General features: G+C 35.6%; 1 protein-coding gene across 1 annotated transcript; it reads left to right on the forward strand.

Moving 5' to 3' along the window:
* Window positions 1-6,340: 6,340 nt before the first annotated feature.
* Window positions 6,341-10,264, forward strand: LOC137746937 (uncharacterized). The gene has a single exon (XM_068486946.2). It carries the CDS (start codon window positions 7,090-7,092, stop codon window positions 9,952-9,954), a length of 2,865 nt encoding a protein of 954 aa, XP_068343047.2. The 5' UTR covers window positions 6,341-7,089; the 3' UTR covers window positions 9,955-10,264.
* Window positions 10,265-13,499: the final 3,235 nt, after the last annotated feature.

The following is a 13,499-nucleotide window of genomic DNA, read 5'->3' on the forward strand; positions in this document are numbered from 1 at the left end:
TTCATGATCATGTCCAACTATTGGACCATTTGATGTAGTCCTCCCTCGTGATTTGACAAGGCATTGTAGGTTATTCAAAAAGATTGTTGGTCAACCATGCATGCATTATGAATATGATCTTTTCTTAGATTAGGGTTATCTTCTCTCCTTTTTTTCATTATCTTCATCTTTTTTTCTCACATTTTCTTATTTTATTTTTCTTTTATTATAAAAAATTAATATAAGATGTTAACGTGACTTAACCGTGACTGTTCAAATAGGAAGGGAGCGAAATAAAGAGAATAAAAAGAGAAGAGAATAAAAAGAGAAGAAAGAATCATACTCCCGTATTCTTAAGTTGGCTTCAATATGACGATTAATGTTCCGAATTGTCATATAAAATGTGATTAAAACCATCAAATTCCAACGACCATCAAATTCCAACCATGTCAAAGAATTTTCTTTGATTTGAAGCCCAAGTAACGTGTCCATTTTATATTTTGTAACTTTTTGGGTCAAATTTAAAATTTGGAATATAGTGAGAAGGGAGACTTTTAATTTGTATAGTTTTGGTGGGAATTATTATTGCCTGTTACACTCACGATGGTGTATATAATTGTCCTTGTGTATGAATGACATATGTTTTGGATTGATTTGATCAAGTAGAATTCAGTTAAGTATTTTTATATGTTTCATTAGTATTTTTTATCCGAATTATGCATGGTTGACTCTATTTTCTAATTTCTTTTAGACAAAACTATGCGCATATGGTGATCGTATTGATAAAAACTCAATATCTAAAAACAATTAAAAAATCCTCAATATCTCATACGGATAACTTTTGATTGTAGCTTGAAAGTGTGTGACTATTTTATGTGTTTTAACAACTTTTTGTTGTAGCTTAAAAGTATCGGGTGTTTCTTTATGAGTACCTAGGGAGACAAGTTATGTTGTAAATTATTTTACATGTTTTAACAAGAATTGGACTACAACCTGATGTGTTCTATTGTTAGGATATATTATCATAAAATTATTCAAATGTTACTTTTTATTTATCGAAAGAAATTTCATTAGAATCAAAACATATATATGTGGCCGACATGTTAGATATGCCTCTTAGAATTCAAGAGACTACATATGTCAAAATAACATCACAAACCTACAATTATAAACACATAAAAAACACAATATGATTCTTCAATCATGGAGAATCCTTAATCCTAAACCCTAAACCTAGTCATGAGAACTAAACATTGCAAATCCAATAACTATCATGGAGACTCCACGTGGAAAATACCGCACCAACATCTGATGATCTTCCAATTTTTAGCAAAGAAGCCCTGCTGTCAATCTCCTCCAATAAATATCAAGTTATCTTTTTATAATCCTTTATCAAGCACATAAACCACATACACCATCACCTCAAATATGAGCAACAATCACCACTCTGAAATATTGTACAAACCACGACCACAAAAGCTTTAAGCTCTCCTCGAGAGATGATCATGCATTAATGTTTTGATTATTTCCATCCATCATAAGTTTGTTTCAAGCTTAAAGCTTGTACTTAATCACTTTTAACCTCGAAGCTACACCTGCTAAACACACCTCAAATATGAGCAACAATCACCACTCTAAAATATTGTACAAACCACGACCACAAAAGCTTTAAGCTCTCCTCGAGAGATGATCATGCATTAATGTTTTGATTATTTCCATCCATCATAAGTTTGTTTCAAGCTTAAAGCTTGTACTTAATCACTTTTAACCTCGAAGCTACACCTGCTAAACACACTACAAGTTGAAATGTATAACATATCTTTTTCTTTTTGACTTTTTGGCTTTTTCCTTAACTTTAGTCTATAGTCAATATAATCAGTCCAAAGTCGAAAAAGTAAAACTAGAATATTGCAAAATCGGTTCTTGTGTGGGGAGGCAGGTTCTAGGGCTGTGTGCACCATGTCCAAATCTCTCTGCTATTGAGGAGAGGGGAATCCAAAGGAGCTGTATGCTTATCAATTGTCTCGTTTCATTTGTATGTGTGCTTTCAGCTTTTGCTAGTAAACTAGGATGCTAAATATTTCTGCCTAAAACTTGCATGATGTTGATGCACAACAACATTATCATCTAACTGTTAACATCTCAGGGTTGAGAGATTTTTCAGTGTGACCGTCACACAAAGTAGTACATCACGTGTTCTTATATAAATAGTGAAATATGTGTGTTAAAAGATTAATAACTTAAAAATTAAAATTTTCCACCACTTCGATCAAAACACATGATGTACCATCCGTATTTCCGTCATAACTAAAAATTTATCCTCAAGGTTAATGTCACACTACTAATTATTTGTTTCAATTAGAAGTGAAACCATTCAATATGAACTTTAATTTATTTTGTGAAGTTTTCGAAGTAAGGCTCTATCCTCTAACACTAAACATCTTCCACATTGGCCACAACGACTTACACACGTCTAGTTTTCATACGTTGGAAATTGGTTGTCTTCTTGAGTTTAATTTTTACATTGTTTTTTGTAGTGGTTAGAGGTTAATAACTGTGAGAATCATGTTTATAAGAATCAAATTTTTGTGAGTTTTGATTCAAATTTAAGAGTCAGGGTCAAAATTTTCGACTGCTTTGAAACGCCTTGAGCTTTTTATTCTATTTATATTATATATATATGTTTTTTTTTTCTCTCTACAACAATGCCAATAGTATTAATAATGCACAACAACATTATAAATGCATGAGATACATGTCACATCCCGGCCCGGGTGGGACCACTTCCTGAGCCCGCTCCACCACCGTAGCATGATATTGTCCGCTTTGGGCCTCGACCACGCCCTCACGGTTTTGTTTTTGGGAACTCACGAGCAACTTCTCAGTGGGTCACCCATCATCGGATTGCTCTAGCCCCCTTCTCGCTTAACGTCGGAGTTCCTATGGAACCCGAAGCCAGTGAGCTCCCAAAAAGCCTCGTGCTAGGTAGAGATGGGAATATACATATAAGGATCATTCCCCTGGACGATGTGGGATGTCACAATACATGTAGATGATTATTAATTTTGACATGGTCTCATTAAGGAGATTCTTTTAAAGTGAGATTTTTTATAAAATCTTCGTCATCTCATTTTTTTGTATAATGGTTATAATATAAAAATTAGCACGGAAATTATGTTAAAAAAATAAAATGACGGATAGTTCATAAAAAATCTCACTTTTAAGAGAATTTTTTTAATATTTCTCATGTTTTTGCTTTCTTCCACTAGATCAAACCGATCGTGATAACCAAAAAAAAAAAAAAAAAAAACTACTGCATTAAACTTCTATTGGTAACCTTTGACACAAAAAACAAAAAAAAAATAAAACAAAACAAAAAACTGCTATTAATACAATTACTAAGGAAATGTTGTGTCGTGCATTCCTATCTTGAAGACAGTTTTACTTCATCGGTATCCTACATCTTGGAAACAATCATCATAAATTAAAGGAAAAAAACTTCCCGTACTGTTTATTTTAATAAAAAATTATATTTTTACACTAAAAAATTAATTCTGGTATCATTCGCTTTACCCTCTATTTTGTCATTTTCGTTAAAACTCAAAGTTTTCAAACTTTTTCCATTAGTTTTTCTTAAATTAAAACCTAAAAAAAGCACTCCTTCAAAAGGTATCCATTAATTTTCAACATTCTTCTTTTCAACTCTCCTGGGGTACATATTGTATGTAATGGATAACTTTTTAAGATGCCGGAACATGACTTGGTACACTAATTCTAAGTGCCATAATATAAGCAGTTGATTTTTTTTTTTTCAAGTATCTAACCATGTGTATTGTGACACTTGATGTACCGAATCAAATTTGCAGCGCACATAAAAATCTCTCTAGGTGATGAAATACCTGACTATTTGCCTAAAAGAAATCATTCATTTTTCACAAATAAAATACCGTTTGATTAAGTTAACATGTATATAAAGTTTTCTTTTGTGTTTTTATACGTACGTAAAATTGTGATTAACTATTATGAAAGAATGAATCATTGTCCATAAGAATGCAAGCCGTGTTCTTATATCTACATCAAAGTTAGTTGTTGGCATATTTATATTTTGAATATTCATTCATAAAAATATAAAGGACCTGCATAATATATAAAGTTTGAGGCTTGCCACTTTCAAACCTCTAGAAGATATGGCTGCGGTACAATAATATTAATAAACAACACAAGAAATATCTTATGAGATATATGGATATCAAGAAATGAAGATATTCCAAGCAAATGATACTAATATTATCAAGAATATCATTTTTAGAATGTGCATTGAGTTTAAACCCAATAAATTAAAGAAAATAAAAGTCTTTTACGCATTCATGATGGATATAAAAGGACAAAACACTTTATGCCTTAATCAAATTGCAAAGCAACAAATTAAGGGTTTTCATTGGTTTTAAACATTTAAAAAAAGAGAGGATGCTATCCACATACTTATTTGTATCTCTCACACATACCTCTCAATTTTTTGCTGTCAAATCAAATGAATTTAAGAAAATCAATGGACAAAAATTTAACAAGAGTTTGTAAAAGGTAAAAAGTAGTGTACAAATAGCAATACCCGAAGAAAAAAAAAGTGTTGAATCACCAATTGTGGAGACATCAAAACAAACCAAGTTTTTATTTGTTAATCAAGTGGGGTTAACATTCAAGAACACACTAAACAAAGGAAACCAAAGCCAACTTAAAAAAGATTTGAAATCTTTATTTGTCTAATTGATATAAGAGTTGACTAATTAAGATGTTTAGATGTCATTTTATGGTGGTGGACAAATAATAATAGGCCTAATTGTTTAACTTATGTTTTACTATTTTTTTTTCATGAGGGAATATGCTTATTTAACTAACTGAAAAAGATAGCAAGTGGACAATTTGGAGATGAGATCCTATATGTTCAGATAAGTTTCACAAATAACTAATAGCAATGCAAAATCTTATAAAATAAAATACAATTAGCAAATCAAGCAGGTGAAAATTGTCGAGAAGAGATCCTCTCCGGATTTCTTCTACCAAGGTCATCATATTAAGTAATCCGGACATTTGAAATTTCATCTAATGACCCCACCTGTTTTGATCCCTTAAAAGCTATAATAATTTTAGACCGTTGCATGAAATTTCAAAGACCCGGACTACTTGATCCGGTAACCTTGGTGGAAGAGATCCGAAGAGGATCCCTTCAGATCTCTTCTCGACAATTTGTACCTGCTTGATTTGCTAATTGTATTTTATTTTATAAGATTTTGCATTGCTATTAGTTATTTGTGAAACTTATCTGAACGTATAGCTTGAACACAGCTATTTTTACATCATAGAAATATTTCTATCAGAGTGAGAGAAGAACTTGTGGTAATCAAGAATTCCATCAGAGATTTTACATGATATGTTTTGGGAATGCTAAATAAACATATATGTTTTGTTTTGTTTTTGGATAGATTGATAAGATAAGAGACCAATAAGTCAAAAGCTCCAATCCTAAACACTAAACAAGTGTTACTTTCCCACATTCTAAATAGCCTTATATAAAATCATGAGAATTTTTTTTTTTTTTTTAACAAACAATATTATCCATATTACGGGATTAGAAGAGTAGATTAAGTCTCACAATGGGTTAACAATAATATGATTCAAATTTGATTTTGGTAAGAATTAAATCTAAAACCTTTCACTTACAAAGTAAAAGAAATACCCATACACCGTAGTACTAAATGACAAAATAAGAGAGATTTAAACATGAACGTTATGAAGCAAGGGAAACACACATTTTTGTTAACTCGTTTAACCAACATTTTCTCAAGATTAGTGTTTTAGAAGACCAAATAGTAAAAAAAAAAAAACACTGATTTGCGATTGAAATATACTATTTTATAATATTAACATAAAATTGTGACGTGAAATGATATAAAATTTATAGAGAGTTTTACTTTAAGAAAGTCGCTTTAGCATTTTTCATATGAATTAGGGATAGTGTTATTCATACACTCATTTTTACATTTCATATACTCTTATTAATTTTTATTCATTAATCTTTCTTAATTTATTTAATTTAATTGTCAAAAATTAAGAGAGATGTGTGAGAAATAAAAAAAATAAACGCGTAGAGATAGCACTACTGCGAATTAAGAGATAGCACTACTGCGAATTAGGCAGCTACCTCCCGCCTAGTTGGACATAAATCAGCTGTTGTAGGAAGCCAAAGCCAACTGATTATTTGACTTTTAAGGCGCGACTGTGGAAGGGATGGTAGTGCCTTCCGTGGGTCCCACCACCAACACAGCTAAACATCAAAGCAACCTGATTATTGTCGATCGATTAAAAAATCGGAAAAGAAAAACAAAATTAAATAAAAATAAATGAATAAATGAACACCATTTTCCTTTTTGGTTTTGTGAAAGTCAATGTTCTTTCTCTCTGTTCGTATTAGGAGGAGCTATTGGTGTGGTAGTTTGTAGATTGGGTCAAAGTTAGAGAGAGAGAGGAGAGAGGAGAGGGAGAGCTTGCAATTAATTGCGGTGCAGTGAAAGGCTTTAATTCTTGAAAGAAATTTCTAACATTTGTGCATTTGGGAATTTCTTCTTCTTTGCAAAAAGTTGGTTCCTTTGGAATTTTGGAGATCTGGGTTTTTAGGGTTTGACCCCCTTTCCTTTAATTTTCATTCCTTGGGGTCGTTTAATTTTCTTCTTTTTTTCCCAGAATAATTCACTTTGTTGACGTTTTGTGGAAATTGGGTTTCTTTTAAATGCTATTTTGGGTGGGTTTGACCTGGAAAATTGTTCGAATGCTTCACTGAGCCACCGGCTTTTTTCAGCAGCGGCTTTTGGCTTTCAAGTAAATTCGCTTGCTTTCTTCCTCTAATTTTGAGTTTGGACCCAAAAGCTGCTTCCTTTTGAAAATCCAATTGGAATCCAGAGGTGGGTTTTCTTTGATCTGGCCAAAAATCATCTCTTTCTTGCCTGGGAGGAGCTAGGGTTTGATGGGCTGAATCCAAAACCCTAGTGTTTCTGCTGCTCGGAGCCAATTTTCCCCTCTGGGTATTTTGATTCAGATTGAATTCAATTAGCTTTCATGCATTTTTCACTATGGAAGCCCTTATATCAGTGTGCTGCTCTGCTCATGGACAAGAAGAGCAGCGGCAGCAAACGGAAAGATGGGTCATCGGATTCAAATCTTGACATCCGGAAAACGACCTCAATTCTCCGAAAACTTCAGGAGAACAAGCTTAGGGAAGCTCTTGAGGAAGCATCGGAGGATGGATCACTCCTTAAATCCCAGGACATGGAGTCTGAGCCCCTTGGCAACCAAGAGGAGGGCCTTGGCCGGTCCAGATCCCTTGCTAGGCTCCACACCCAGCGCGAATTCCTCCGTGCCACTGCACTCGCGGCTGAGCGCATATTCGAGTCAGAAGACGCCATCCCTGAACTCCGTGAAGCTCTATCGAAGTTCCTCACTATGTACCCGAAATACCAGTCTTCGGAGAAGATCGATCAGCTGAGGCTTGAGGAGTACTCACATTTGTCTCCAAAGGTATGCCTTGATTACTGTGGTTTTGGGCTTTTTTCGTATCTTCAGACAGTGCACTACTGGGAGTCTTCTACATTTAGTTTGTCTGAGATAACTGCAAATTTGAATAATCATGCACTTTATGGTGGTGCTGAGAAAGGCACTGTGGAACATGATATAAAGACTAGGATTATGGATTATTTGAACATTCCTGAGAATGAGTATGGTCTTGTGTTTACTGTGAGTAGAGGTTCTGCATTTAAATTGTTGGCCGAATCATACCCTTTCCAAACGAACAAAAAATTGTTGACTATGTTTGATTACGAGAGCCAGTCTGTGAATTGGATGGTTCAGAGTGCCAGAGAGAAAGGTGCAAAGGTTTACAGTGCCTGGTTTAAGTGGCCAACCCTCAAACTGTGCTCAACTGATTTGAGAAAGCAAATTACGAACAAAAAGAAGAAGAAGAAGGATGCTGCGACTGGTCTTTTTGTTTTTCCAGTTCAGTCTAGAGTGACCGGGGCCAAGTATTCTTACCAGTGGATGGCATTAGCACAACAGAACAATTGGCATGTCTTGCTTGATGCTGGGTCATTGGGTCCCAAGGACATGGATTCGCTTGGTTTATCCTTGTTCAGGCCTGATTTCATCATCACGTCATTTTACAGGGTCTTTGGGTTTGATCCAACTGGATTTGGCTGCCTTCTGATTAAGAAATCAGTTATCGGATGCCTTCAGAATCAGTCGGGGTCAACTGGGTCTGGAATGGTGAAGATTACCCCCGAATACCCAATGTATCTTAGTGATTCTATAGATGGTCTGGACAAGTTGGGCGGAATTGAAGATGATCATGTAGCTGAAAGTGGTGAGAAACCCTCCGACTCTCGCCATGGATCACAGATGCCTGCTTTCTCTGGAGCATACACGGCTGCTCAGGTGAGGGATGTATTTGAGACTGAGATGGATCAAGATAACAGCTCGGACAGGGATGGAACTAGCACCATATTTGAAGAGACGGAAAGCATCTCAGTAGGGGACATGATGAAGAGTCCTGTGTTCAGTGAAGACGAGTCATCAGACAATTCAATTTGGATTGATTTGGGTCAGAGTCCACTGGGTTCTGACAAATCAGGCCAGATTCACAAACAGAAGATTTCCTCTCCTTTGCCTCCATTTTGGCTTCTTGGGAGGAAGAACCATAAGCAACTTTCCCCGAGACCTACTTCTAATATACATGGCAATCCAATATATGATGACAAAGAGGTAAATTCAGGGTCACATGATGACTCCCATGTGCTATCATTTGACGCCGCTGTCTTATCAGTTTCAATGGATTTGGACCATGTCAAGGAAGTCCCTGAAGAACAATTTGCAGAAGTCAGCCCCACTTTACAAAATGGTAACATTGGTTCTGATCATCATAACGGGGAGATCCAGGAAGGTGGTGGAACCAGCAAACCTACTGGGTCACTGTTGAACTCTGCTACAAATGGGTTTTGTCCCAAGAATTCAACTTCAACGTCTCGGCATTGTAGCCTAGAGAATGGATCAGCCACGGAAAGTTGTGGTGAGATAAGAGAGAGCGCCATAAGAAGAGAAACTGAAGGTGAATTTAGGTTGTTAGGAAGAAGGGAGGGGAGTAAATTTACTAATGGTCGATTATTTGGTTTGGAAGAGACTGAAGCACCAAGCAGGGGGAGACGGGTGTCCTTTAGTGTAGAAGATAACTGTAGAGATCATGGAAGCCATAATCTTGAGACAGGAGAGGTATCTGCAGCTAGTCTGGACGACGAAGATTACACCAGTGATGGGGAATATGGTGATGGACAAGACTGGGACAGGAGGGAACCGGAGATCTCATGCCGACATATTGATCATGTTAATATGTTGGGCCTCAATAAAACGACCTCCCGATTGCGATTTTTGATCAACTGGCTTGTGACCTCGTTACTGCAGTTAAGGTTACCTGGTTCAGATGGAGACGGCAGAACAAATTTGGTTCACATCTATGGGCCAAAAATAAAATATGAAAGAGGTGCAGCTGTGGCTTTCAATGTGAGGGACCAAAACAGAGGGTTGATCAATCCTGAAGTTGTTCAGAAGCTGGCTGAAAAAGAAGGTATCGCTCTTGGCATTGGCTTCCTCAATCACATACGAATCATGGATACCTCGAGACAGCATGGGGCTTCGAATCTTCAAGATACTACGCTGTGCAGGCCGATGGAAAAAGGAAGAAAAGGCGGGTTTGTACGGGTTGAGGTTGTAACAGCTTCTTTGGGTTTTCTCACCAACTTTGAGGATGTTTACAAGCTATGGGCTTTTTTGGCCAAGTTTCTAAATCCGGCCTTTGTCAGGGAGGGTGGGCTGTCTACTGTCGAAGAAGAATCTGAGACAAAATCTGAAGCATCTCACGATGAGATTGTTCCGAATTGAGAATCAAATTTCCTGTGTTTGACATGTAAAATTGTTTGGTGGTCTCTCAAAACGTCTAAGCAGATGATTTCCAAGCCAAAGCGGGAATGGTTCTGTTCCTGTATGGGTGGATTCTGTTGTTCGTTTGCTCGGAAAACTCAACAATGCAGGCAGATGAATTTGTTGATTCATATTTGTTATTGCTCTGTATTCCCTTTCTTTCCTGTTTCACTTTTGGGGGTTCTTGTAGAGTTGGTTTAGAAGTTTGTATCATCTTCAGAAATGGTAATGCAAAAGCAGAGTTAGGATTGTAACTACTGCCATTAGTCCACTTTCTGCTCTTTCAGTATTTTATTTCTTGCAAGGAAATTCAGATTTTGCTCCTCATTTTTCTCTCTGTTTTATCATGTTTCCCCGGAAGATGCATGATAAATTCTGGAAAGTGATTGTGCACTCGCGTTTTGTCCCGCTGCACTTCTCTCTCTATTTCTAGCCTTTTGATTGAATAAATAAAAGAAAAATTGCGTGCGGAGGAGGAAACTGGAGTGAAGGTTGCTACCCCAAAGTTTCCCCTTGATTAAAATTGAGAGAGGCCATGGAAGATGGGATCCTTCTGTCTCTATTTAAGTTGAAGATTCATTTGAAATTCAATGTCTATTATGTTTTTCAGCTTCTATTTTTCACCCAACCAGCTGTTTAGTTGAGCGACATTCTAATCTAAACCACGCGGGAATTTGAAATTGGGTAAGGAGGTCGCATTGCCCTAGCTAACTTCATTATGCCAAAGTATGCATAAAACTTGTTATTTTTACCATATGACAACAGCAGAATATGGATACACATTGAGCCATTGAATGAGAATCTTGTCAAACCGAAAAAAGTAGAAAGAAATTAAAGATTAAAGAGCGGCAGATTTAAATGTATGGCATGGAGGTCTTTTTTTATTTTTTTTATTTTTTAGTAATAATAATCAGTAGGCCATATCCATTGAGTTTTGTTTCCCTTGGAATTACAGTGATTAAAGTATATATCATTAGACTTCTCTTTTAGCTTTTTGTGCGTTTTGTGGCTCTCTCTCACTCTAAACCATTTCCGACTATATATTTTCACGTATCTATCTTTTTTGCCGAATGACAATGCATGCAACCAGTTAAAAGACAGATTCTCGCTTTTAGTTGAAGTTAGTAGCTTATTGTCACTGCATTATGAGGCAACAACACATCCCATATTATAAGGCAAATTTTTTTATTCCAACCAGAATAATACAGAGAGAATGGTAGTTATGGGTTTGACTCCTAATTTTATCTATATTGATAGAAACCAAATTTGGAGGCTATTGGGGAACCTAATTTGTAGATAGAGGAAACCTATTCTTGGTAGTTGGTGGGAAATGAAATTTACCATTTCAATTTTCATCACCCTAGTTTTTTAGTATACTTCGGAATATTTTATATTTTGAGATTTTTAATTGTTACAATCTTGATCAAGAATATAATAATTAAGATTTAATGGTTAAAAATCTCGGAATATAAAATATTATGAACCACCGTAAATTTTTTGTTCAGTGCTGCCCACTTTTTTCATTTTATCGGTTCATTAAAGAGCTGCCTGCATTTTTTCACATCCATTAAGGTGCCACAACCAAACTCCATATCCTATTGGACCTATTCATATCAGTAAAAAACTAACAAAAGAGCATTAAAGGAAGGGTACTCGCACTCGAAACACGTTATAGAGTGGTGCTATCCACATACCTTTTTTACCTTCACAGATTTTTCTCTTAATTTTTGATTGTCTGATAAAAAGTAAATTGATGAAAATCAATGAATAAAAATCAACAAGAGTGAAAAGTAAAAAAAATGTGCAAAAAACATTATCTCATATTATAACATTGCGAAAAAAAATATCATTTAAGTAAGAGTAAGTCAACCTCTTTTGAATACTGTGATAAAGGAGAATAGTTATATTTAATGAAAAAGTAAACAAAAAAAGGGAATTATAAGGGAAAGATTAAACCCCATTTAACCAAAGCATCCAAACAAAAAAGGCAGTTAAAAGTTCAAACCAAAAAAGATCCATGCTTTATTTATAGGGAATTTTAATAAAAAACTTTCGGTACTGTTCGTTTTAACAAAAAACTATATTTTTACCTTAATAAGTTAATCCTGATACTATTCACTTACAACGCATTTTTGTCATTTTCATTAAAACTCAAAGTTTTCAAACCATTTTTCATTAGTTTTCCTTTATTTATAAGCCTTCAAAACTGCAGCATGAAATAATTTAGGGCATTAATTGATGCCTCAAGGCAACCAAACTTCTACTTTTCATGTACAATTTGGTTGTGGATTTAAGGTATTTGGCAGAAAAGGAAAAAAAAAAAAAATGTAATCTTTGAAGCCACACTCCTCTGCCACTGAAGATACGAAGTGAAAACAATCTTATACAAATTCAATGATAATAAATGATTTCTCTTTAGGTTGACGGTTGAGAGATTCTTTCATGTTTCCGTTTTACCATGTGGCAATCATTCATTGAACATTGAGAATATTTTTTGAGTACGTGACGAGTAATTATTGGATAATGACGCCATATGAACTAAATATCGATTTTATGAGCATACAAAGAATGCTAACAATCTTATCTTTTGCTAAAAAAAAAGGAAAAAAAAAAATTTAGCCCATCCCAAAATAAGCACTGGATCCCTTCCACCTAATCCTCCTCATCAAATAATCTGAGCCCTTGAAATTTGATCAAACAGCTAATGTTATTATAACTTTTAAAATGGGCTCGTGTTTTTAGCCGTTGGATCAAATTCAAATGCCCAAATTATTTGATAAGAAGGTTTAGGTGGAAGAGATCCGGAGATGATCCCTTTCCCCAAAATAATCTATTCAAAGGGCAAGAATATGCTGAAAAAAGTCGTTTTGAGATTGGAATGATAGATTGAGGAGAATGAGGATCCTCTCCAGATCTTTTTTGTGAGGATTCTAAGGATCCTCAAATTGTGTCTATTCATCGTATATCATGCGGTTAGTTTTCATCAGATATTATTCATATTTAATTTTAAATAAAAATATTTAAATGATTTATGACCACACGATGTACGATGAATGGACGCGATTTGAGAATTCGCAGCATCCTTACAAAGAGAATTCAGAGAGCATCCTCATTCGGTTGAGGGGTTATGAAAAATCCATTCAGGCTACCAAGTTGGAGAGAATCAACCTTATCTAGGAGTGGGCACGGGTCTGGCCAAGCCCAAATTTGAAGGGACCAGACCAGACTAGGGTACAAAGGAGACGGGCTAGGCCGAGTCGGGGATTACATTTTCTTATATAGGCATCACAAGAAATCCATGATAAATACGAACAGATCTTGATATGAAAGCCCTAATATGAAGCTAAGAGTGACCTAACACACATGGAGAGATTAGTACTCTTTAGCCTTAGCATCCTCACTAGCGGAAGCAGTGGTAGGTTCCACCGCAGAGCTCGCAATCTCAGACTTCGTGGCGCCGTTTTGAGTAGTGGAAGCAACGACATTCCTGGACTTGACAGTGTCGA

This window comes from Pyrus communis, chromosome 2 (assembly GCF_041283825.1).
Source record: "Pyrus communis isolate YQ-2024b chromosome 2, ASM4128382v1, whole genome shotgun sequence".
Taxonomy (NCBI): domain Eukaryota; kingdom Viridiplantae; phylum Streptophyta; class Magnoliopsida; order Rosales; family Rosaceae; genus Pyrus; species Pyrus communis.

Excerpts from the sequence above, each read along its gene's own strand:
- LOC137746937 (XM_068486946.2), top strand. The coding sequence starts at position 7,090 with ATGCATTTTTCACTATGGAAGCCCTTATATCAGTGTGCTGCTCTGCTC.